Raw genomic sequence first — 22,947 nt, 5'->3', positions numbered from 1 at the left:
CCAGACACATAGGAGGTAATGGAGAGTAAAAGTGAAGGAATGCGGATTATCACTGAAGTGTTTTAAAGGTTCTTAACTTTTGAAATGACCAGCTTACCTATAAAACTTAACACAAAATTCTGAGTAAGCATGTTGGAGACAACTGGAGTCCTTAGAACCTGAGTCCAGGAACTAAGGCCCTGGGAGATCATGCTTGATGAGTGAATGGTTGAATGAATGAATGAATGAATGAATGAATGAACGAACGAACGAATAAGGAGATCCTTGCAGGTGTCACAGAAGGCAGGGAAGTGACCTGTGAAGAGGTGGAAATGAAAGCTTGGATGCCCGATGGAGCTGGCCAGACTGGATCAAGCTTCCGGAGACTCTGATCCAGGCAGTTTATTGCCAGTGTATTTAAGGACAGTACAATTTGGAAAAGTTTTCTGGTATAACAAACTGAGGTGTGTGAGGAGGCATAATTACATTGGAACTCAACGTGGGGTACATGCCATTTCTTCCAAGAAGATGGATTCTGAAGATAGGCTCCCTATATTAATATAAGGGCCTAGGGAAGCATCTGGCCTGGACTTGGTCATATAGATAGCCCAGAGGTCATATGGCTACTAACCACCTCAGCTTGGAGATCCCTGGCTGTACATGTAATGTAAGGGTCATTTAAATTACTAGCCACCTCTGGTCCTGGCTGTAGGGGCTTGATGTGGTGTAGCCCAACAGACAACAGCTCCCCAGGCGGTTAATCACCTCCAATTCCCAGCCTTCTGGAAAACAGATTGTTTCTTCTGAAAGGACAATCCTGGTTTCCCTGGAGATCTGTGAGAGCAACGAATAAATAAATGAATAAACATGGGTGTTTAGGGCCACCAGAGGATCACGTCTAAGGAAATGAACAGTGGCCATGATCTATGGTAAAGCCTGAGCCACTCACATGAAATTAGATAAATAAATCTAAAAGTTAAAAACAGTTCAGGTTTATTTTTGGTACAAAACAAGTTTGTGGTGAACCTGGGCTACATGAAATCCTATTATGTCTCAAAAGATTTTCATTGTTGAGGGAGGGGGAATGGAGTGGGGAGGAGAGGGAGAGGGGTAGAGGAGTGGGGGCAGGGGCGATGTGTGCGAGGAGGGGGAGGGAAATGGGGAGGAGGCGGAAATTTTTTTTGCAACAACTAAAAAAAATAAAATAAACAAAAAAAATTAAAAAAAAAAAAGATTTTCGTTGTTGGAATGACTTTTCTAGATGATAATTACGCCCAGGTTTTCAGTAGAGCTCATAGTGGTGGAAGGGGCACGTGTAGGCTTTTGTTGTTACTCTTGTTTCCTTGCTGTCGCCTTGTACATGCTGGGCACTCTGCTGCCGAGCTACACACTTTGTAGTTTGTTGATCTGGTGCTCACCATGTAGCCAAGACTGACATCACTCAGTCCCTTGCCTGTGCCTCACAAGTGCTGGGCCTGGACGTGTGCACCCTATACTTGGCTATATGGAGCACTTTTGAAATCACAGAGTAGAGTTTACTTGAAGATTCTCTAAACATGAGTAGAAAAAAGTCTGAAAATTGATTAATACACTACACACTTGGGCTCTTTTCATTTGGCTCAGGCGACACAACATTCTAGAGGGCATAATTTACTTTCTGCCTTGGACTTCTTGCCAGATAAAAATCTTTTTACTTGCTCAGACTTTGATTATGTGTAAGGTAAAAAGATAAATGTCTGACAATAGACGTCTAGAGTAAGTTTAGCAGGTGGGACAGCAGATGTGCACACTGGTCCATTTTAAGGTTCCTGCAACAGGTATTTTCCTAGCTCTCGCGTTACATGACAAAGTAGTTCTTCTAGCTCTTCACTGGTCACACAGCTAGATTACAGGATTGCTTTCCAGATTCCAAGAACTAATACTTTAAGAGATTAGTGAGCTGTGGCACTTCACGTAGAGGGGGCCAGGTGACTATAATCCCTAGATTAGTGAGCCGTGGTGCTTCATGTAGAGGGGACCAGGTGAATATGATCCCTAGATTAGTGAGCCGTGGCGCTTCATGTAGAGGGGACCAGGTGAATATAATCCCTAGATTAGTGAGCCGTGGTGCTTCATGTAGAGGGGACCAGGTGACTATAATCCCTAGGAGATTAGTGAGCCGTGGCGCTGCATGTAGAGGGGACCAGGTGAATATAATCCCTAGATTAGTGAGCTGTGGTGCTTCATGTAGAGGGGACCAGGTGACTATAATCCCTAGGAGATTAGTGAGCCATGGCGCTTCATGTAGAGGGGACCAGGTGAATATAATCCCTAGGAGATTAGTAAGCCGTGGTGCTTCATGTAGAGGGGGCCAGGTGAATATAATCCCTAGATTAGTGAGCCGTGGCGCTTCACGTAGAGGGACCAGGTGAATATAATCCCTAGATTAGTGAGCTGTGGTGCTTCATGTAGAGGGACCAGGTGAATATAATCCCTAGGAGATTAGTGAGCTGTGGTGCTTCATGTAGAGGGGACCAGGTGACTATAATCCCTAGATTAGTGAGCCGTGGCGCTGCATGTAGAGGGACCAGGTGAATATAATCCCTAGGAGATTAGTGAGCCATGGTGCTGCATGTAGGGGGGCCAGGTGAATATAATCCCTAGGAGATTAGTGAGCCGTGGCGCTGCATGTAGAGGGACCAGGTGAATATAATCCCTAGGAGATTAGTGAGCCATGGCGCTTCACGTAGAGGGGACCAGGTGAATATAATCCCTAGGAGATTAGTGAGCCGTGGTGCTTCATGTAGAGGGGACCAGGTGACTATAATCCCTAGATTAGTGAGCCGTGGTGCTTCATGTAGAGGGGGCCAGGTGAATATAATCCCTAGATTAGTGAGCCGTGGTGCTTCATGTAGAGGGGGCCAGGTGAATATAATCCCTAGGAGATTAGTGAGCCGTGGCGCTTCATGCAAAGGCCTAGGTAAAATATTCACCATTGTAATTGAGATTCGCATATAAAAATTTGGGTGATCTGTTGTTGAAGTAGGGGCGGCAGGCTGCTTCCTGCTGCCCGGCTCCTGCATGGCTAGCTTTACCCAAAATAATTACATGGAAACTGTATTCATTTAAGCACTGTCTGACCCATTTAGTTCTAGCCTCTTATTGGCTAACTCTCATATCTTGATTAACCCATTTCCATTAATGTTATGTAGCACCACAAGGTGGTGGCTTACCGGGAAGATTCTAACCTGCATCCATTTCTGAGAGGAGAGCTATGGCATCTATCTGCCTCACTTCCCTTCTTCCCAGCATTCTGTTCTATCTACTCCACCCACCTATGTTCTGACCTATCAGGCCAAGCAGTTTTCTTTATTAATTAACCAATGAAAGTAACATATAGACAGATGACCCTCCTCCATCAATCTGTGTCCTGTAGAAGATATTTTCCTGCAATTTCTCTGAATAAACGTACCTACCTAGTTGTTCATCTTACTTTGCTTTTATTCCCATGATAGAGTTATTTCGTCATTTAATCTTTCCAGACATGAATTCCTCTTGTATCATTCCTTATTTGGCTTCTATTACTTTCTGTATATAACTGTTTGTGGATCAAAAGGTATTAACAGTGTTCCCATTTCATTCTTTTTCATACTGAAGCACACTGTGTATTTATGCTTTATGCTTGTCATTAGGTTTTTTAGGGGTTTTTTGTTGTTGTTGTTTGTTTTGCCTTGTAACCTGGAAATGGTTCACTATAGGTTTTTCACATGTTAGACCATTTCAATTCCTTTCCCTAGCAAATTTGTGGAAATTCACTAGTTTGTTATTCTTTTCTAGAAGGAAATTGGAGCTCACGAGAGATTTTAATGAAATTCCAAGGACACCGTGATACACACCCTAGATCTTTTGTGTGTGTGAACTATAAAGAACTGGCTAAGGAGAGCAGTGCGGATCCTGACTGTGACACCTGTGGAGACATTTTAGAAAGTGTTTCAGAATTAATCAACAGTAATCCAAGCCCTGCAAGGAAGAGACAGAGTGAGTATGGTGGATATCAGAAACCATGCCCAAATTCCATGCTAGACCCGGGGCGTCCTGAATTCAAATTCCATTCTCCAAGGGGCAAGGCTTGCAGTCACAGTGTTGAACCCAGACATGAGAAAGCAGGCGCTCCGGGACAGCCATTTGGACGTGAGGACTGGGAACAGTCATCTCTTAGAAAGGGGAATCCGTCTGTACATAACAAAAGGAAAAGTGCAACAAATACTGAAAAGAACCACATCTGCACAGAATGTGGGAAGTCCTTCTGCAGGAAGTCAGTGTTGCTTCTGCACCTGGCAGTTCACACAGAGGAAAAGCCTTACCAGTGCCCTCAGTGTGGAAACGCATTCAGAAGGCGGTCATATCTCATTGACCACCAGAGGACTCACACCGGGGAGAAGCCCTTTGTTTGCAATGAGTGTGGGAAGCCCTTCCGCCTGAAGACAGCCCTGACGGATCACCAGAGGACACACACAGGGGAGAGGTCGTATGGATGTCCACAGTGTCAGAGTGCCTTCAGGTTGAAGTCCCACCTCATCCGTCATCAGAGGACTCACACGGGAGAAAAACCGTATGAGTGTGCTGCCTGTGGGAAGGCCTTCCGCCAGAAGACGACACTCTCCCTCCATCAGAGGATTCACACAGGCGAGAAACCCTATGTTTGTAAAGACTGTGGGAAATCCTTCCACCAGAAAGCAAACCTCACTGTTCACCAGAGGACTCATACAGGGGAGAAGCCCTACATTTGTAAGGAATGTGGGAAGTCGTTCTCTCAGAAAACAACACTTGCTCTTCATGAGAAAACTCATAGTGAGGAGAAGCCCTATAAGTGTAATGACTGTGGGAAGACCTTCCGCCAGAAAACAACCCTTGTGGCCCATCAGAGGACGCACACCGGGGAGAAAGCGTACGCGTGTCCTCGCTGTGGCAAGGCCTTTAGAATGAAGTCGTACCTCGTTGACCACCACAGAACCCACACCGGCGAAAGACCGTACGCATGTGACCAGTGTGGGAAGTCCTTCAGTCAGAAGACCAATCTCAACCTACACCAGAGGATTCACACTGGGGAGAAACCCTATGTTTGCAGCGAGTGCGGGAAGCCCTTTCGGCAAAAAGCAACGCTCACTGCACACCAGAAGATCCATATGGGGCAGAAGTCCTATGAGTGTCCGCAGTGTGGGAAAGCCTTCAGCAGGAAAGCTTACCTCGTTCATCATCAACGAACTCACACAGGGGAGAAGCCCTACCAATGCGAAGACTGTGCAAAGTGCTTCCGCCAGAAGACAAACCTCATTGTCCACCAGAGAACTCACACGGGGGAGAAGCCCTATGTGTGTAACAACTGCGGCAAGTCCTTCAGCTATAAGAGAAACCTCCTTGTCCACCAGAGGCTTCATAGGGAGAATACGGAAATGGAACAGGAGAGCCAAGTGGCGTCTGTGCAGTCTTCCTGTGACTGGAAGCCTGCCATTCCGGGAGGAAAAACACACTTCCACATGTCATAAGTGACTGCGTTCCCTCCCTCAGCACTGTTTACTGCTTTCCAGTGTGTGCAGTAGATACAGGCATTGCTGAACTGGGTCAGCTCTGAAGATGATCTGTAACCTTTAGACGGTTTGGCTGACTTTGAATACTACATCAAAAAATACTTTTAGTTTTAGAGCTACCTGACCTGCACGCCAGCCTCCAGGCCAGCCAGCGCTGTATGGGGGAGACCCTCTCAAAGCAACAACAACAAAAAAAATGTATAATACATGTAGGAACACGTTAGAAAATGTTTATCAGCATTAATTACCATACGAGAATAAGAATGAACCATCTCATTGTATTCTGTATTACTAGAAAGTAATTACTGCTTTCTCTGTGATAAGCATATTTACATATTTAATTAATTTTTGTTTCTTGAGTCAGGGTTTCTCTGTGTGGCTCTGACTATCCTGGAACTCACAGATATCCACCTGCCTCTAATTCAAGTGCTGGAATTAAAGGTGTACGCTACCACAGCCTGGCTCATGTTCTTAAATTTTAAGTCTGTTTTATCATGCGTCTTGGATTTCTTTTAACATCCTGCTTTGTTTCATATTTTAAAGATTGGTACGTTACTGCATGTGTTATTAGTAGTACATTAATTTTAATATTTTATTTAAAGTATATTTCTAGTTGTCTTATTTCTGGATATTTATATTTTTGATAACTTTGTCATAAAAATACTGCTATATTCTGGTATATGTCTTCTGGTGTTTGTATATGTGTATGCATTTCTTATTAATATCAAACTGGAATTTTTCCATCCAACATGTATGTCTTTTCAGTTTTGGTACATTCTGCCATGTATCTCAGACCTTCCACAAAATGATTTTTTTTCCAAGACAGTGTTTCTCTGTAGCTTTGGAGCCTGTCCTGGAACTAGGCACTGGGCTCTTCCGGCCCTAAATATCCATACTATTCCAACTTAGAGTTTCTTCCCTCCAACTCTGCAGCTACCTGCTCTCAAAAACCAAGAAGCCACCAGCCCTTTAACTGCTCTCTCCACTCCGAGAGGTAGACATGGCAGCCTTGGACATACCCAGATGCCTCTGCCTATTCTCGCCACCACCTGCGAGATAGGCACTTGACAGTTTAAGGTTTATTTAGAGAAAAAAAAAACCTTCTTTACACTCATCGAGTGGTCCATTTCGGTGGCTTCACCATGCCCTCACTTACAGATAAAACTTGCTGAAAAGAAACGTTGCAGGTGGGCGTGGTGGCACAGCCTGCTATGCCAGCAGTCGGGAAGCTGAGGCAGGACTGACTGCATGAGCTCAAACTTGGGCTACACACTATCAAGCTCTCGAGGCCCAGTCTCAGCACTTACACAAAACCAAAAACTCTTATTCAAGGAAATTGCTATCGTTTTAGGGGTGCTTATACCCCTCACTTGTTCCTAATAAGTATCAGAGAATTCACGCAAGAGGAAGGGTTATTGCGTAGAACATGGAATTGAGTTTCCATACTAACCAGATCATTTCAGGGCAGACTAGTAATCAACTAGACAAGCTATTTGAAACACTGAGGCCAGAGGTTCATAGATTCAGAGTCAGGCTGAGCAACCTAACAAGACCAGGCCTTCATGTAAAAGGCAGACTGGAACTATGGCTATAGCTCGGTGCTAGAACAGTAGCCTACCACATGCAAGGACCCAGTTTTAATCACCTATACCGGTCGAACATCTGTTGGGGGGAAATGGATCCTGAAAACACAAGATTTGTAATACTGTCTACATGCTTACAATTTAAAAAGCAAAATTTTGTGATTTCTTATTTCTAGTGAATTTAACTGTTTAAGTAAATTAAAATGGGTTTCCAGGGTGAAAGCCAGTTTATGAATGTAAAGTTACAAATCGTACAGCTTTCCAAATGAAACCGCAGTTATGGCGAGCTGTACCAAGGCACTCTATGCGTTTCAACACTGTAACATGGTCCTGGGAACCAGAAATGTGTAGCCTTAATCTTAAATTCGGCATAAGAATGAGGCATTTGTTACATGCCAGTTGTTTTGTTTTTTGAGACAGGGTTTCTCTGTAGCTTTGGAGCCTGTCCTAGAACTAGCTCTTGTAGACCAGGCTGGCTTCAAACTCAGACATCCGTCTGCCTCTGCCTCCTAAGGGCTGGGATTAAAGGTGTATACCACCACCGCCCAGCTACATGCCAGTTTTCAAATGCAATAAAGTTTCATTTTTTTTTTGAATTGGCATTTTTAAAAATCTGACATTTATCTTAAAGAAAGCATCTGACCCTTTTTTTCCTGTATGGAAGAAAATGCTGTGTATGTGCGCACATGTTCACGTGTGAGCCTGTGTAGAGGTCTGGTATTCCTAGGGTGCTGCCCACTTAGTTTTATTCGATCTCTCACTGCAGCCTGGCCACACCAACTAGGCTGGGTTGGCGCTGGTGAGCCCCGAGGTCCTGCTGTCTGGGCCTCCCAGAGTTGTGCCACCGTGACCAGCTTCTTCTGTGGGTTCTGAGTACTAACTTTGGTTCCCATGCTTGCACAGCAAATTAACTCAAGAGCTCCTCAGCAAAAACTGGATACTGATGCATTAGTTTCCCAAATGTGATGCAGTGTTCCACTAAATTTATGTTCTTTAGCAAAGTATTATATGTATATTATATTACTATACTATCATATAATATATTATATATAGCCTGAAAGGCCCAAAGAAGGCATTGGATTCCCCAGAACTCTAATTACAGGAGGTTGTGAGTGCCCATTGTGGTGCTGGGAATGGAGCTCTAGTCTTCTGGAAGAGCAAGCATTCTTAACCACACCACTAGTTCATTTTCTCTGCCAGCATCTGCAGACTAGGATTGAACTGATCAACAGAAAAGATTCTGCATTACTACAGACCCAGTGAAAGGCCACTGGGAGGTCACAGACCCTGACTGGAGAGTTCCTGTTGTGTTAAATGAACATGGTGAGCCTGCCAGATTGCCTTCTATGTAACTGTACTCATGCCCACAGGTCACTGTTGCCATCAGCTCTGGTCAGAGAAGCTTCTTTTTACAATAGGTAGTGGTGCTGTCAGAGACTTAGTAACTGCTCAAAAGCCAGGCGGTGGTGGCATACACCATAAAGCCAAGCATTTGGGAAGCAGAGGCAGGCGGAGCTCTCAGAGCTCAAGGCCAGCCTGGTCTACAGAGCACGCTCCAGGTCAGCCAAGGCTACAAAGAAAAACAAATGCTAATAAAAAAAGAAAGAAAGAAAAAAAACTTAAGACCAAGTGTTAGAATGCCTATGGCCATAAACAGACATGCAAGGCTTAGGGAACTTTGTGGAACTAGGCCAGAGAGAGTGTAGGAGCTAAAGTCCTGCCCAATTCTACAGCTGAAAGATCCATCGGACGGTCACATGGCTCAGTGATTTGGATTTAGAGTGCAAGGCTCACTCCCTGCTCCAGGGATCCAAGGCCTCCTAGGGCACTGCATTCACATGTGCAAACATAGATAGAATTAAAAACTATGTAACTGAAAAATGCAAACTGCTAAGGAAGCCAATGAGGACGTGTGCCTGCCGTCTCCATTCCCCTTTTCTAAATAGTTCTTACACCACATGGGTGGGGAAGCCTCAGGAGGGCACGGGATCCTCTGGAACCGGAAACTGAGTCCATCTTCTGGAATAGCTGTAAGTGCTCTAACTGCTGAACCAGCTCAGCATCTCCCCCTTTAAAATGTAGACTTACTCTGTAGCTCACGATGGCCTAGATCTCATCATACAGCCCAGGTTGGTCTCAAAGTCTTGGTAATCCTCCTGCCTCTGCCTCCTGAGACTGGGATTACAGGTGAGCACCACACTTGGCTTCACTGAACTCACAGCAGGATAACACAAAAGTCAAGGAATCACAGAATCTCAAAATCCACCTCCTCCACAGACTCCAGTGCTGGCCACTGAGAACCAATGAGATGGTTTAGCATGGGAAAGTTCTGGGTGCCAAATTAATTCCCAGAGACCTATATGATGAAGGTAAGATCCAGCTCCCCAAAGTTACCCTCTGACCTCTACCTGTGCTGTGACATGCCACGTGGCCATAGATACACATAAATCCTTTAAATCCCCGAGGAAGGCTGGAGAGACTGCAGCATGTATGGGGGCTTACAGCTAGCTACCCAAAACCCCAGCTCCAGATCTCAACTCCACAGGCATGTGAGCGTATGTGCATATCTCTACATAAACACATACATAATACATATGTAATTCTTAAAAATTTCAAAAATCTAGTATTGGCCAAGAGAACCAGCCAAGCAAGCTCTCAGTGGCACGTCCGCATAATCACACAGCAGGGGCAGTGCACATACATCCTCCAGACCCCACACAAGCCTTCTGCTCCCCCACGGCCTCACTCATTCATGGTCAGACACTCCAGTCCAAGGTTCACACTGTCACCTCTAGGCTTCCAGCAAAGTATTTCTCTCATCTTTTACATTTTTATTTTTGAGAATTACGTTATCTGGGGGGGGGGGGGCGGCATGAGGGCATGGATTCCCATGGAGTTATCAACAGCTGTGACCAGCCCAGTTTGGCTCCTCTTTCTGAGGTCTGCACTAAAGCCAGACCCTTCCCATCTCCAATTCACTGTGATAGCAGCAATCACTTACTGTACGCTATATGTAGCGAAGCATGGCTTAAGATTTACATGCACATTTAACCAAGGCTTTGAAATGGGGTGCTGGAGATGAACTACGGCACCAATGCTGTCTTGTCAAGTGACACTCCGCACTCACAGTCCGGGTAGACCAGGCTGGCCTTGAACACACTCACCTTAATCTACACAGGTTGATCACACATTTTGTCCTCTTGGTTTCTAAGCCAGCACTGGAAACTGCAAACCCCTGACCACACTGATATTGGAGACAGCCGCTTCTTCCTCTGGGTGAACCTAAAAGCTGGCTACTGCCAACATGGCAATGTGGACTACCTTTCTCTAACTGTGCTCACCCCGGGCTTCTTCTCCGTCTCTACTTTTAACATGACTTCATGTCAGAACCCGTAAGGGAAATGATTGCTTTTGGATTCTTAGTTTTGCTAATAAAATTATTTAGGAATGGAATGAGTGAGGAAGTCAGGAGGTAAAGGCATCTGACACCAAGTCTGATGGATTCTAAGGACACACATGGCGAACAGAACTGATCCATGCAAGCTGTCCTCTGGCCATACGGTCAGATCCACCCCAAGATCTCATGTGTGCTGGTCAGGAATTCTGCCACTCATCTATACTCGCAGACCTAGGACACGCAATATTTGATTTTGCAAAGCTTTCTTTTTCTCTAGTCATGTTAAGCCAAAATTTGGTCTCCACGAAGTAGATGTGAAAAGTCCCCCCCACACACACACACACAAAATAGAAATGGTTAGGCTGGTAGTTTCTGAAGTATCTCTTCATAACCCCTTGGGACCTTGTTAGCAATGGAAATAGCCAGAACCCTTCCAAAACCTAACGAATCACAAGCCAGAGAACAATGATAAGGCCAACAGTGACTCTACTGTGCACTGAGGTTGAGCATCTGCAGAGGGAAACTCTAGGGGAAGAACTCAGCGACCTCCTGGTTATGTGGTTACTGCATTACTATGGTCATGGCTGACTGAGTGACAGAATCACACAGCTAAGCAGGACAAGTAAAGGGGGCCAGAGACATCATATTTGGAGGGACAAGGATCTGCTAATGTATCTAGGCATACGAACCAGTTATGCCACCACAATAAAAAAAATACATAGTAACGCAGCCACATGAATAAATGTTTTAAAAGTTCTGAGATTAACATATGGAGATGTATATTAACATTTGATATATGGGGAGGTGGACTGCAAGACAGGTCAGCATATAAAGGGGCTTGCCATCAAATTTAAGGACCCGAATTTAAGCTCCTGGAATCCACATGGTGGAGGCAGTGAACCAAATTCTACAAGATTCCCCACCCACACACATACCGCATAAAACATAAAAGAGCCCCAAGGCTGGGAGCTAGCTGTCAATAAGGTCCTTGCCTCGCAAGCATAGGACCTAAACCCCATTTCCTTGAAACCATGCAAAACAATAACAATAAGAACAACAACAACAAAAAACCCTGGTCATGATGGTGTGCACTTTTAGTCCCACAAACATCCACATCCCCAATGCAATGCGTGTGGACCCACCCCATAAATATATATGCGGTACCAAATTATATTGTGATGACAAAGATGGAATTGTAAAAATGTCCAGGAAGGCCCAAAAAGTCTGAGCCACTCACCCAGCACCTCTTGGGAAAAGAAACAAGTGTCTGTCAAGACAGGGAATGAAACATTGTATGTCAAAATGATGCCCATACACTAAAGTTCTTTCAAGTCCCTACACTCAAATAATCTTACAAAACTAGAAATGTAATGAGACCATACTCGACATAGTAAAGAAAGTTGAAAGATTTAAAAATATGCTGTCATTTTAAATTTTAATAAAATAGATAATTTCGTTACATAGAGTGTCAAGTCCATCCACTCATTGTTAAAGTTTTAGAAATATCTTCTATAAAAGCTTGGTATTTGCTTGGGAATTAATCGACTATAACATTTCTACAGGTACAGAGTTCCCACCTTTACCTCCATTCTTATTTTGAAAAATACAGAAGAGTACAAAAAATAAGACATGATATCCATATAACACAACTGAAAGTTAGCCAGTATCTTCATATATTTACTCAGTCTTTAAGAGAAAGATGCTTAGATAAAGCTGAAGCCCTCCCGCCCCGCCCACTCACTCCCTTCCCTTCTTCACTCACTCAGGAGTTGGTCTGCATTCTGATGCATCGCGAACATTTCCATACAGATATTTATACCATGATAAGCTGTTTCTAGAAGGAAATTCTAACTTGACAGAAGGTCACTGCAGTATATGCATGATTCTGTAACTTCAGTCCCCATCACTTCCACAAGTCTTCCAGTTACACACACCTCACTTGTTCTGCCAGATGTCTGCACAACAGTCCACCTAAACTTTCCCGCTCCGTTCCCAACAGGTTGTATTTGGCTACTCTGATGGTAAATTTTCTGGTGCCTCACCTCCTGAGCGTAATGACTCGTGAGAACTACTACGTGTTTTCAAATGTTACAAGGAATGTTTTCTCACTCCCAAGGTCATAACTTTGTGTAATGTACAGCATTTTTATATCTCTGCTTCCGGTTTCTACACATCTGTCTCCTACTGTTGTTTACAGTTTGTGGTGTGTGACTTTGCTCCTCAGAGAACAATGTGCATCCAAACAGAGTCTTGGTATTCATCTGAGCAATTCTTTCCATATTCTAAATCCCGCATAGTTATTCTATAATCTCTGTCCTCTTCAAAGCACGTTACATATTACTGTATGATTATAATTTATTGCGTTTCTTCTAACACAGCTTACTTACTAGACTGGTGAAGACATCCAGATCTATGCTGATGATAGTAACAGCCTGTTTTCCATTCTCAATTGTAGATAACTGTGTTTTAAGGTTTCAGCATTGGTTTTGTGTTCCATTCGTCAAGTGCAGGCTTCTATTCATACAGACTTCTTCCCCTTTAGCAGGAATTCTCCACTGTTCGTATTTTATGTTAAATGTGTGGCTGATTTGTGGGGCTTAGGCTCAGAATGACTAATAGATACATTATGGGGTGAATATTCTTAATGAACACTTCCCCACACTGAAGACATTCAGAGCGCTTAATGAGTATGGATTTTCTGGTGTCTGATGTGGTGTGACTTCTGGCTGAAAGCCTTCCCACACTCACTACACTGGTACGGCTTCTTACCTGTGTGTATTCTCAAATGCAGGGCCAGGGTTGAGAACTGAGAAAAGGCCTTCCCACACTCATTACAGCCATAGGGCTTCTCACCCGTATGGCTCCTCACGTGCACCGTGAGAGAGGAGCTCTGAGAGAAGGCTTTCCCACAGACATTGCATTCATAGGGTTTATCGCCCGAATGAATCCTCACGTGCACAATAAGTGACGTTCGCTGAGAGAAGGCTTTTCCACATTCATTGCACTCATAGGGCTTCTCTCCAGTGTGGATGTTTTGATGCTTTATGAGGTACTTTTTCTGGCCAAAAGCTGTTCCACATTCGTTACATTTAAAGGGCTTCTCACCAATATGAATTTTCTCGTGCTCAGTAAGATTTGATTTGCCACTAAAGGTTTTCCCACACTCCTTGCATATGAAGGGCTTCTCTCCCGTGTGAGTTCTCTGATGTCTGATGAGGTTTGACTTCTGGATGAAAGCTTTCCCGCAATCTTTGCACTCAAAAGGCTTCTCTCCAGTGTGAATCTTCTGATGGGTGAGCAGGTTTTCCTTCTGGCTGAAGGACTTCCCACAATCATTACACTCAAAAAGCTTCTCTCCAGTATGGGTATTCTGATGTTTAATGACATACTGCTTTTGGCTGAAGGCCTTTCCACACTCGTTACATTCAAAAGGTTTTTCCCTATTGTGGAAATGCTCGTGCTCTGTAAGATTTGACTTGTGGCTAAAGAGTTTCCCACATACCTTACAGGCAAAGGGGCTTCCCCCACTTAAGATCCCCTCCTGACTGAGGTGTGACATCTGAATGCGAGTTTTACCACATTCACAAGGTTTTACTCCAATTAGGAGACTTTTGAGAACTGAGGGATTACTCTTGGTTGAGGATATTTCCACATTTCTTACAGTTCTAAGGCTTCTGTGTCTGACCTCTCAGGCGAAGGCAGAGAAGGACAAGGATTAAGAGTATAAAACCTTCTTCCGGTGTACCTTTCTAAGAGTCAATGTTGTTTTTGCAAATTTCCTTTGTTTTCTCCGGCATGAATTTTCTAGGATCTGTCATCTAGCTAAAGGCTTTTCGATATTCCTTAGAAACAGGGGGCTTCCTTTCAGCATGACTTCTGGGTTCTGTGAGATGTGACACTTGTGTAAATGCTTCCCCACAGCTGGTAAATTCACAGGCTTTTCCTCTAACCTGCGTGTTCCACTGACAAATGGACAGTGTCTAAACTGCAGGCATTTCCACACCGGACTCTACCGAGATAATTCTTACCAGGAAAAGTAGGCTATGGTACAGGACTTCCAAACTCTAGAAAAACGCATGATTCTTTCCCATACAACTTCCTGTTTAAATCTAAAGCATGTTTCAAGCTCAAAGCTTGAACATTGAAAAACGTTCTGCCTTTTAAAAAGCGAAGTCTACTCTGAAAAAAAGAAAAGAAACAAAGTCTGTGAGCAGAGAAAGGAGCGTCCAGTTTCCTTGCATTCACCACTCTCCTCGGTGGATTCACTGACCTCCCAGATCTCGACGTCGCTCTACGTATTTGGCATTTCTCAGCTGCGTCTACAACAGACAACAGGGAATTAGTTAAAGGAGCATAGGTAGTATATGGTGAACACTCAACAAATACTTCCTGTAGGTTGCTTAGTACGACCTAAACAGCCCCCATTACCTACTGCTAGTTTTCACAGTATTAGATGGTGCTATGCAACCTTCCGAGAGAAGGAAGCAACCAATAATCCACGCAGCTACACCTATGAACCATAACAATAATCAACACGGCAAGATATCCCTGAGGGTACAGCAGTAGCACTCACACCTTGGCAGTAGCCAATAGCTGTCTAACTGGACTTAAGGCATACTCGACGGGGGGAGAATGTCAGGTACTGGAAACCTAGCCAACTACCTGGGGTCTTAAGAGGAAAACTTACTACTCCCACTTTACTAAAGCAGCCCAATCCCTAACTACACTCTAAATATTTATCCTTACATACACAGCTAAGTGTGGCTCCCGCCACCGCCAAATACACTTCCCTTTACAACAGATGGGAGCATCACAGAAAACCCAACTGGTTAAAACGCAGAGAACAGCTGATCGTGGAAAGCCCAGCCCCAACAGACACAACTCTTGGACCAAAGGCTCCAGGAACATCATGGAAGATGGGGTGGGAAGATGGTAACAGCCAGAGGATTGGGAAAACTGCTGTAAGATTGTCTCCTAGAAATACAGGGCAGCTTTATCTTTGATACTCAACAAAGGCTGTCTAAACAGGGCTTGAACAGGTGTGACACCAACAGACACGCAGATATGCAGGGATAGACCTCATCAGACCCACCCTAAACAAAGGAGCACAAGCAACTAAGGAGGACTAGGAGGAAAATCGTCCTCCCCAGGGATAAGCCCTCTCCCTGGCGAGTCAATTCCAACTGGTCAGCCCTGAAATCATATACATTCAAGTAACACTAGAAATGGACTGAGCACATACATTTATATAGAAGAAAAGGAGGCCATGAATCTGGGAGAGAGCAGGGGGAAGACATGGGAGGAGCTGAAGGAAGAAGGAGTAGATGTAATTATATTTTTACTTCATATTCCCCATTATGAACAATAAAATTTCAGATTGTTTAGTATATAGCTCAGAGGTATAATGTTTGCTTAGCATTCGTGAAGTTCTAAATTAAACCCTCAAAAAAGAAAAGAAAAGAAAAAACTTGCCAGGTTTGTGCACTCCTGTAACCCTAGCACCTAGGAGGGGGCAGGATGATCAGCTCAAACCACCTTTGCTCACATAATGAGTCCAAGACTACCCTGAGCTACAAGACACTCAGTCTCAAGAAACAAAAACTGTGTATGAGAATTGTGCTTACAGAGATTGTGATAGCCCATATTGCAGAATAAAGAAAATCCATGCAATCACTATCTCTATATTTGAGACAAAAACCCTTAAGACAGAATATCTGGGTAAAAACAAAACAAAAACGAACAAAAAACAAACAAACAAACTGATATTCATGAGAATACTCCTAAAAAATTAAGTTTTTCCATTTAATTAATAAATTGCATAACAATGAGAAATTATACAATAGGATTAAATGACCGCACAAAAACAGGGTAATTATCACTCAGCTGACACAAGCTCACAGAGAATACTTTGCAGAAGTTAGTTCTTTCCTTCTACAGATGGGGCTCCAGTTGTTACGCTTGGTGGCAGTACCTTTACCCACTGAGCATCTCCTGACTTTCTATAAATGCAAACCATGTGGTAGATTTTCAAAGCATAAAGAGCTTATTGGAGGAACAGAAAACGTAGGCACAAAGATGCAAATGTCAAGCAAGCTCATTTGTATCACAAACTACCTGGGAAAAAAGTGAAGGGAGTCAAGTACCTAAGAAAAGGGAGTGAAAGACGGTGAAGAAAAGATATAAAGACCACTTGGACCTCTAAAGCCGTGGTTCTCACCCTTCCTAACACGGAGACCCTTTAAGACCCCAGCCATACAATTATTTTCATTGCTGCTTTCTAACTGTAATCTTGCTACTGTTATGAATCATCATGTAAATATCTGGTATGCAGGGTATCTGATATACAACCCCTGTGAGAGGGTCTCTGGACCCACAGGCTGAAAACCACTGCTCTGAAGGATCCTGCGTGTGGTGGCACAGGCCTAGAGAAGGGGGGCGAAGGACTGAGAGTTGTAGGTCATCCTAGTTACACAGATTTGAGGCCAGCCAGGTCTACATGATACTGTTTCCAAAAAAAGGCAATTAAGAGAATGAGGACGGGGCTGGAGAGGTGGCTCAGCGGTTAAGAGCATTGCCTGCTCTTCCAAAGGTCCTGAGTTCAATTCCCAGCAACCACATGGTGGCTCACAACCATCTGTAATGGGGTCTGGTGCCCTCTTCTGGCCTGCAGGCATACAATCAGACAGAATACTGTATAATAAATAAATAAATAAATAAATAAATAAATAAATAAATAAATAAATAAATAGAGAATGAGGACAAGTCAGGCGGTGGTGGCACAAACCTTTTTAATCCCAGCACTTGGGAGGCAGAGGCAGGTGAATCTCTGAGTTCGAGGCCAGCCTGGTCGACAAAGTGAGTTCCAGGACAGGATCCAAAGCTACACAGGGAAACCCTGTTCCAAAAACAAAAACAAAACAAAAGAGAATGAGGGCGGCTGGGGGAGGGCAGTGGTGGCACACACCTTTAATTCCAGCACTTATCTACAGGGCAAGTTCCAGGACAGACAGAAACCCTGCCTCAAAAATAGACAGACAGACAGACAGAGAGCGAGAAAAGAGTGGGAGGACTGGAGTGTGGCACACACCTTTAACCCCGGCACTCAGGGAGAAAATGGTGGATGAGTTAAAGGCCAGCCTGGTCTGGAGTTCCAGGACAGCCAAGGCCATACATGCTACACAGAGAAACCCTGAGTGGGGGTTGGGCAGGGAGTGGGGGGGAGATGCTTTGAGGACTGAACTGCTAAAAGGAAAATGAGTTAGATTACATTATAACTGATCAAGAACAGGTCTCTTTACTAAAGATGGATCTGACCTTACACTTGCCATTGCTCGTAGAAGCTTGAGAACAACAAATTCAGAGAACAGATCAAGGAAATAGTGGAGTAAAAGAAATCTCAGAAAGAAGGATAAAGCTGGTTAAGAAAGAACTCAAAGAATAGAAACTCTATCTTTGTTTTTGATTTTTTGTTCTTAAACAAGGTTCTGGCCATGTAGTTTTGACTGATACTGAACTTGCAATGTAGACCAAGGTAGCCTTGAACTTGCGTGGATACTTTTGCCTCTGTCTCACATATCATAGGCATGTGTTTCACAACCAGCAAATTTTGAAGGGTCAAGGGAGCCAGGCTCTCTTGTAGCCAAAGATGACTTCAAACTTGGCTATGTAGTGGGGGCTTGCCTTGATCTCTGGATCCTTCTGCCCCTGCCTTCCCAATTCAGGTATACAACGTTGTACCTAATTTGAAAGGGTCCACTGGGTACTTGAACAATGAATAAGCTCCATACATATAACCTATGACTATGACCTTTTATAAAAAATGTATGGTTTTGGGTTTATTGGCAAAATCTCATATATCCCAAGCTAGACTTGAACTCCTGACTCTGGATATGATGACATTTTTTTACAATCATTAATAACATAATCATGTAACTAATAATATAATCATAACAAATTATATTTTCAGACAGCAACATGCTATCACTGAATAAAACAGAACTCAGATGGCATGAAATGACCAAGAAATATAAAGGCTGGTAAGATGGCTCAGTAGAAAAAGGGACCTATAACCACGCCTGAGTTTGATCCCATGGACCTACACAGTGGAAGGAAAGAACCAAGTTGTCCTCTGACCTCCACATGTGTGATATAGTGCACACAACTGTACAAACACAAAACCAAACGACACACACAGAGGGTCAGAGCGACAGCTCAGCAATTAAAGCAATTGCTGCTTCTGTGAGTGCTGGAGGAGGTGTGTCACTGGGCGTGGGTTTTGAGGTTTCAAAAGCCCACACCAGGTCCAGTCTTGCTCCCTCTTTGATGGAGGAAGGTCATTGGTTAATTAAATAAAGAAACTGCTTGCCCTGATAGGTTAGAACATAGGTGGGTGGAGTAAACAGAACAGAATGCTGGGAGGAAGAGGAAGTGAGCTCAGAGCCGCCATGCTCCCTTCTCCCGGGCAGACACACGCGATGAAGCAAGCCGCCAGGTCAGACATGCTGAATCTTTCCAGGTAAGACCGGGGCTACACAGACTATTAGAGATGGGTTGAGGGGGCTGGAGAGATGGCTCAGAGGTTAAGAGCACTGACTGCTCTTCCAAAGGTCCTGAGTTCAATTCCCAGCAACCACATGGTGGCTCACAACCATCCATAAGGAGATCTGGTGCCCTCTTCTGGCCTGCAGGCACACATGCAAACAGAATACTGACAATACTGTATACATAATAAATAAATAAATATTTTTTTTAAAAAAAAAGAGATGGGTTGATCGGGATACCAGAATTAGCCAGTAAGGGCTAGAGCTAATGGGCCAAGCAGTGTTTAAAAGAATACAATTTGTGTGTTGTTATTTCGGGGCATAAGCTAGCAGGCGGCCGGGGTGCTGGGGACGCAGCCCCGCCGCTCCTATTACTACACCTCTTTGCTTACATCTTAGAGAGATGGCTCAGTTGTTAAGAGCACTGGCCACTCTTTCAGAGGACCCAGGTTCAATACCCAGTACCCACATGGCTGCTCACAACTGTCTGTAACTCCAGCTCCAGGGTACCTGACACGGTCATACAGGGAAAATGCCAATGCACATAAGTTTTTAAAAAAAAAAAAAAAGAAGAAGAAAAAGAAGAAGTAGTAGTAGTAGTAGTAGTTGTTGTTGTTGTTGTTGTTTTGGGGGAAGGAGAATGTCCCCCAACATTGCTATTGAGATGTATTAGATTTATAAAGTATGTAGAGGAAAGCAGCATCTTTGTGATGTTAGACATCATGTCCATCAACATGTGCTTTATTTGGGTGTCATCTGGAGGTGTGAGTGTTCACATTTTTTAAAAATTTGTGGGTTTTTGTTTGTTTTTTGGTTTTGGTTTTTTGAGACAGGGTTTCTTGTTATTTGAGACATTCAGGCCCAGGCTGGTTCATTGTTATTTTGTAGAAACTACGGAGAGGCTGGGTCGCTGGTTCATTTCAGTGGAGTGCTTGCATGAGGGCCTTAGTGTGGGTCCCAGCACCCACATAATAAGCCAGGCATGGTGGCTCACTCAGATTGTTCCTGTCTCAGACCCTGAGAAGCTAGGGTATAGGCTTAGGGTTTTTTGTTTTTGTTTTTTTCATGTAAGGACTCATTCCTCTCCCAGGCATTTTGGGAATCTTAAATCAAACTATTAAACTTTTTACATAAAAAGCTACCCTAAGTTACTGCATCCTTGTGGCAAGTTTTTTTTTTTTTTTTTTTTGGTTTTTCGAGGCAGGGTTTCTATGTGGTTTGGAGCCTGTCCTGGAACTAGCTCTTGTAGACCAGGCTGGTCTCGAACTCACAGAGATCCGCCTGCCTCTGCCTCCTCCTTGTGGCAAGTTTCACGTCCTCTCTTGGAATCCTGTCAGGTGCCCCTCAATGAACACCCTGTGAGGTTCCTTAGCATCCTTCGCAGACAATGGCTCCAAAGCCCACCGAAGGGTGTCTATGACTGCTGCAGACAATGGCTCCAAAGCCCACCGAAGGGTGTCTATGACTGCTGCAGACAATGGCTCCAAAGCCCACCGAAGGGTGTCTATGACTGCTGCAGACAATGGCTCCAAAGCCCACCGAAGGGTGTCTATGACTGCTGCAGACAATGGCTCCAAAGCCCACCAAAGGGTGTCTATGACTGCTGCAGACAATGGCTCCAAAGCCCACCAAAGGGTGTCTATGACTGCTGCAGACAATGGCTCCAAAGCCCACCGAAGGGTGTCTATGACTGCTGCAGACAATGGCTCCAAAGCCCACCGAAGGGTGTCTCTGACTGCTGCAGACAATGGAATGCAGCTCTCCCTGACAAGCCCACACACATGCTCTCAAAGTCCCAGGTGTCTTTTTTCCTCTTGTGATTTCTAAGTCGGAATTAAAATATCTTGAGGATAAGGATGTGTGGCTCAGTCGGAAGACTGCTTGCCTAGCACAGGAAGCCCTCCCTGGGTTCACGCCCTAGCAACACGTAAACTGGAGGTACACCCCTGTAACTCCAGAGTTCAGGAGGCAGGCAGGAAGAGATCAGCCTCAGCTACCACACTGCCAGTTCAAAGCCAGCCTATGCTAAACGATACCGTCTCAGGAAATTTTTAAAAACACCCAACTCTGGAGCAAGCAAGGTGGCTCAAATAAAGGTACCTGCTCTGCTACCAAGCCTGAAATGCTGAGTTTAATCTTCTCTACCCACGTAGTGGAAGGAGAACCAACTCCTTCCGTTATCCTGAGTTCCACATGCACGATGTTGCACTTGAGCGTCCAAATAAAGGGAGGAAAGGGAAGGAAGACACGTAATTTAAATTATTTCAAAAATAAGAATATAGGCCAGGTGGTAGTGGTGCATGCCTTTAATCCCAGCACTAGGGAGGCAAAGGCAGGAGAACCAGAGTTCAAGGCCAGGCTGGTCTACAGGGCTAGAGAAACCCTGTCTCGAAAAAGCAAAGCAAAAGAAACGCCCCCAAAGGAAAGCAGCTAGGATGTGAGGGTTGACTGCTACCACTTTTTGGTGGCACTGCGGACTGACTTGGTACCTTGTACATGCTAGGTAGGGGCTCTACCGCTGGCAATTTAGACTTGCAAATTTTAATTAGGTACTCAATTGTTTTATTTTAACCATTTAAAGAAAGGCCAATGCTGGTAATGTCTTCAACGACCGCAACAGCAGGCAGAAGTAGTTTTTTCCATATGCCACACAATCACAGAGCTAGCCTCATGAAGGAGTTATGACTTCTATGATCAGAACAGCAACAGCTACATTTTCTTCAAAAACCGAGGAACTTGGGCCAATGAGATGGCTCAGCGGGTAAAAGGCGTTCGCTTCCAAGGCTGACAACATGAATTCGACCCCAAAACTCACACCGTGGAATGGCAGAACTATCCCAGAATTATTCTCAGACCTGCACACATGGTTTAGGCAAGCATGCTCAAGTAAATAAAACAATTTGAAGTGAGGAACTGTGCCTAACCTAAACCTCGACACTCTCTCTCTAATCCTGGGTTTTTAGTGGAATGACGCTCCTCAAAAGGAAATGCGAATTTGCCTGGCAGCTCTATTAAAGTACCTCAAAGTCTGAAATGAAGTCTGCGGCAGACACCACCGAAAGAAAAAAAAACCCAAACTGTTTTTATAATTAAGCATGTCAGAATAATCTCCATTATTAATTGCGCTTTAGTGTAAAAATCGTTTTTTTAAATCTAAACATTTATATTAAGGTTTTATTACAAAATTCAACTTCCTGGTTAGAAAACTCACTCTTAATAAATACTGCTTTAAAATTATTCACTCCTTAGCTTCGTCCTCCTCGCAAGTCTTCAAATAAAACGGATACTCTTCAGGAAGATGGCCCCGTTATAATGATCAGCACTTTCGACACAGGAACTACGGCGCAGACGTGATCTTGCAATCCCGGTCCCCACGCCGCCTCGTAAAGCACGGCCACCCATAATCCACACCCAGCTGCACATTCACTCGACAATCCCAAACAACGGGTCCAACTCTGCGGCCAGATTCGGTCGCAAACGTCCAAACGCTCGCGAGGCCCTCACCTCCGTCCCCCACGAAGGCCAGACGCTCTAAGCCCACCCCGACCCCTGCGCTGCGCCACCGAAACTTGGAAACCCTCCCCTCCAACCTCCCCGGCCCCACCGACCCAGGACGCCCAGATCCCACCTCCTACTTTGGCGCCACGTGGATCCACAGGCCGCGCTGACCCGCGGACAAAGACCAAAATGTCCACTCTCTGCCCTGCGTCTGCGCACTCCGAGAGCGAGCGAGCACTCCCAGAAGTCTCTGCGACGCTCCGGGATTTGTTCACCACAGCCCGGCCAGGCTGTCGTCTATTATCGGCAACACGGCCTTTTCCGGCCTTGGACTACACTTCCCACAAGGCATTGCGGCCACCTCTTCTTGTGTTTTGGGGTTT

General features: G+C 44.5%; 2 protein-coding genes across 7 annotated transcripts in view; one reads left to right on the top strand and one right to left on the bottom strand.

Moving 5' to 3' along the window:
- LOC142853460 (uncharacterized) overlaps positions 1-6,217 on the top strand; it is a 38,572-nt gene extending 32,355 nt beyond the window's left edge. The window contains exon 12 of the mRNA XM_075978576.1: positions 3,796-6,217. Within this exon, the coding sequence (XP_075834691.1) occupies positions 3,796-5,504 (1,709 nt within the window). The 3' untranslated portion in view covers positions 5,505-6,217. The remainder of the gene's footprint in view (positions 1-3,795) is intronic.
- A 5,727-nt stretch (positions 6,218-11,944) lies between these two features.
- On the bottom strand, positions 11,945-22,802 carry Znf146 (zinc finger protein 146). 6 transcript variants are annotated; one of them, XM_075986063.1, is made up of 3 exons: positions 22,702-22,802; positions 14,797-14,845; positions 11,945-14,705 (listed from the first exon to the last, which is right to left on the bottom strand). In XM_075986063.1, the coding sequence occupies exon 3, from the start codon at positions 14,083-14,085 to the stop codon at positions 13,207-13,209; it is 879 nt and encodes a 292-aa protein (XP_075842178.1). In that variant the 5' UTR covers positions 14,086-14,705; positions 14,797-14,845; positions 22,702-22,802; the 3' UTR covers positions 11,945-13,206. The 6 variants fall into 6 exon arrangements, with proteins under 6 accessions (XP_075842178.1, XP_075842187.1, XP_075842150.1 ...); XM_075986072.1 differs by having other exon boundaries at positions 11,945-14,700; XM_075986035.1 differs by having other exon boundaries at positions 22,695-22,799.
- Positions 22,803-22,947: the final 145 nt, after the last annotated feature.

The sequence above is a fragment of the Microtus pennsylvanicus genome, chromosome 1, assembly GCF_037038515.1.
Source record: "Microtus pennsylvanicus isolate mMicPen1 chromosome 1, mMicPen1.hap1, whole genome shotgun sequence".
NCBI classification, from domain to species: Eukaryota; Metazoa; Chordata; class Mammalia; order Rodentia; family Cricetidae; genus Microtus; species Microtus pennsylvanicus.
The sequence above is the reverse complement of the archived record's forward strand: the minus strand, read 5'-3'. Positions and strand labels throughout refer to the sequence as shown.

Excerpts from the sequence above, each read along its gene's own strand:
- Znf146 (XM_075986044.1), bottom strand. The coding sequence starts at position 14,085 with ATGTCACACCTCAGTCAGGAGGGGATCTTAAGTGGGGGAAGCCCCTTT.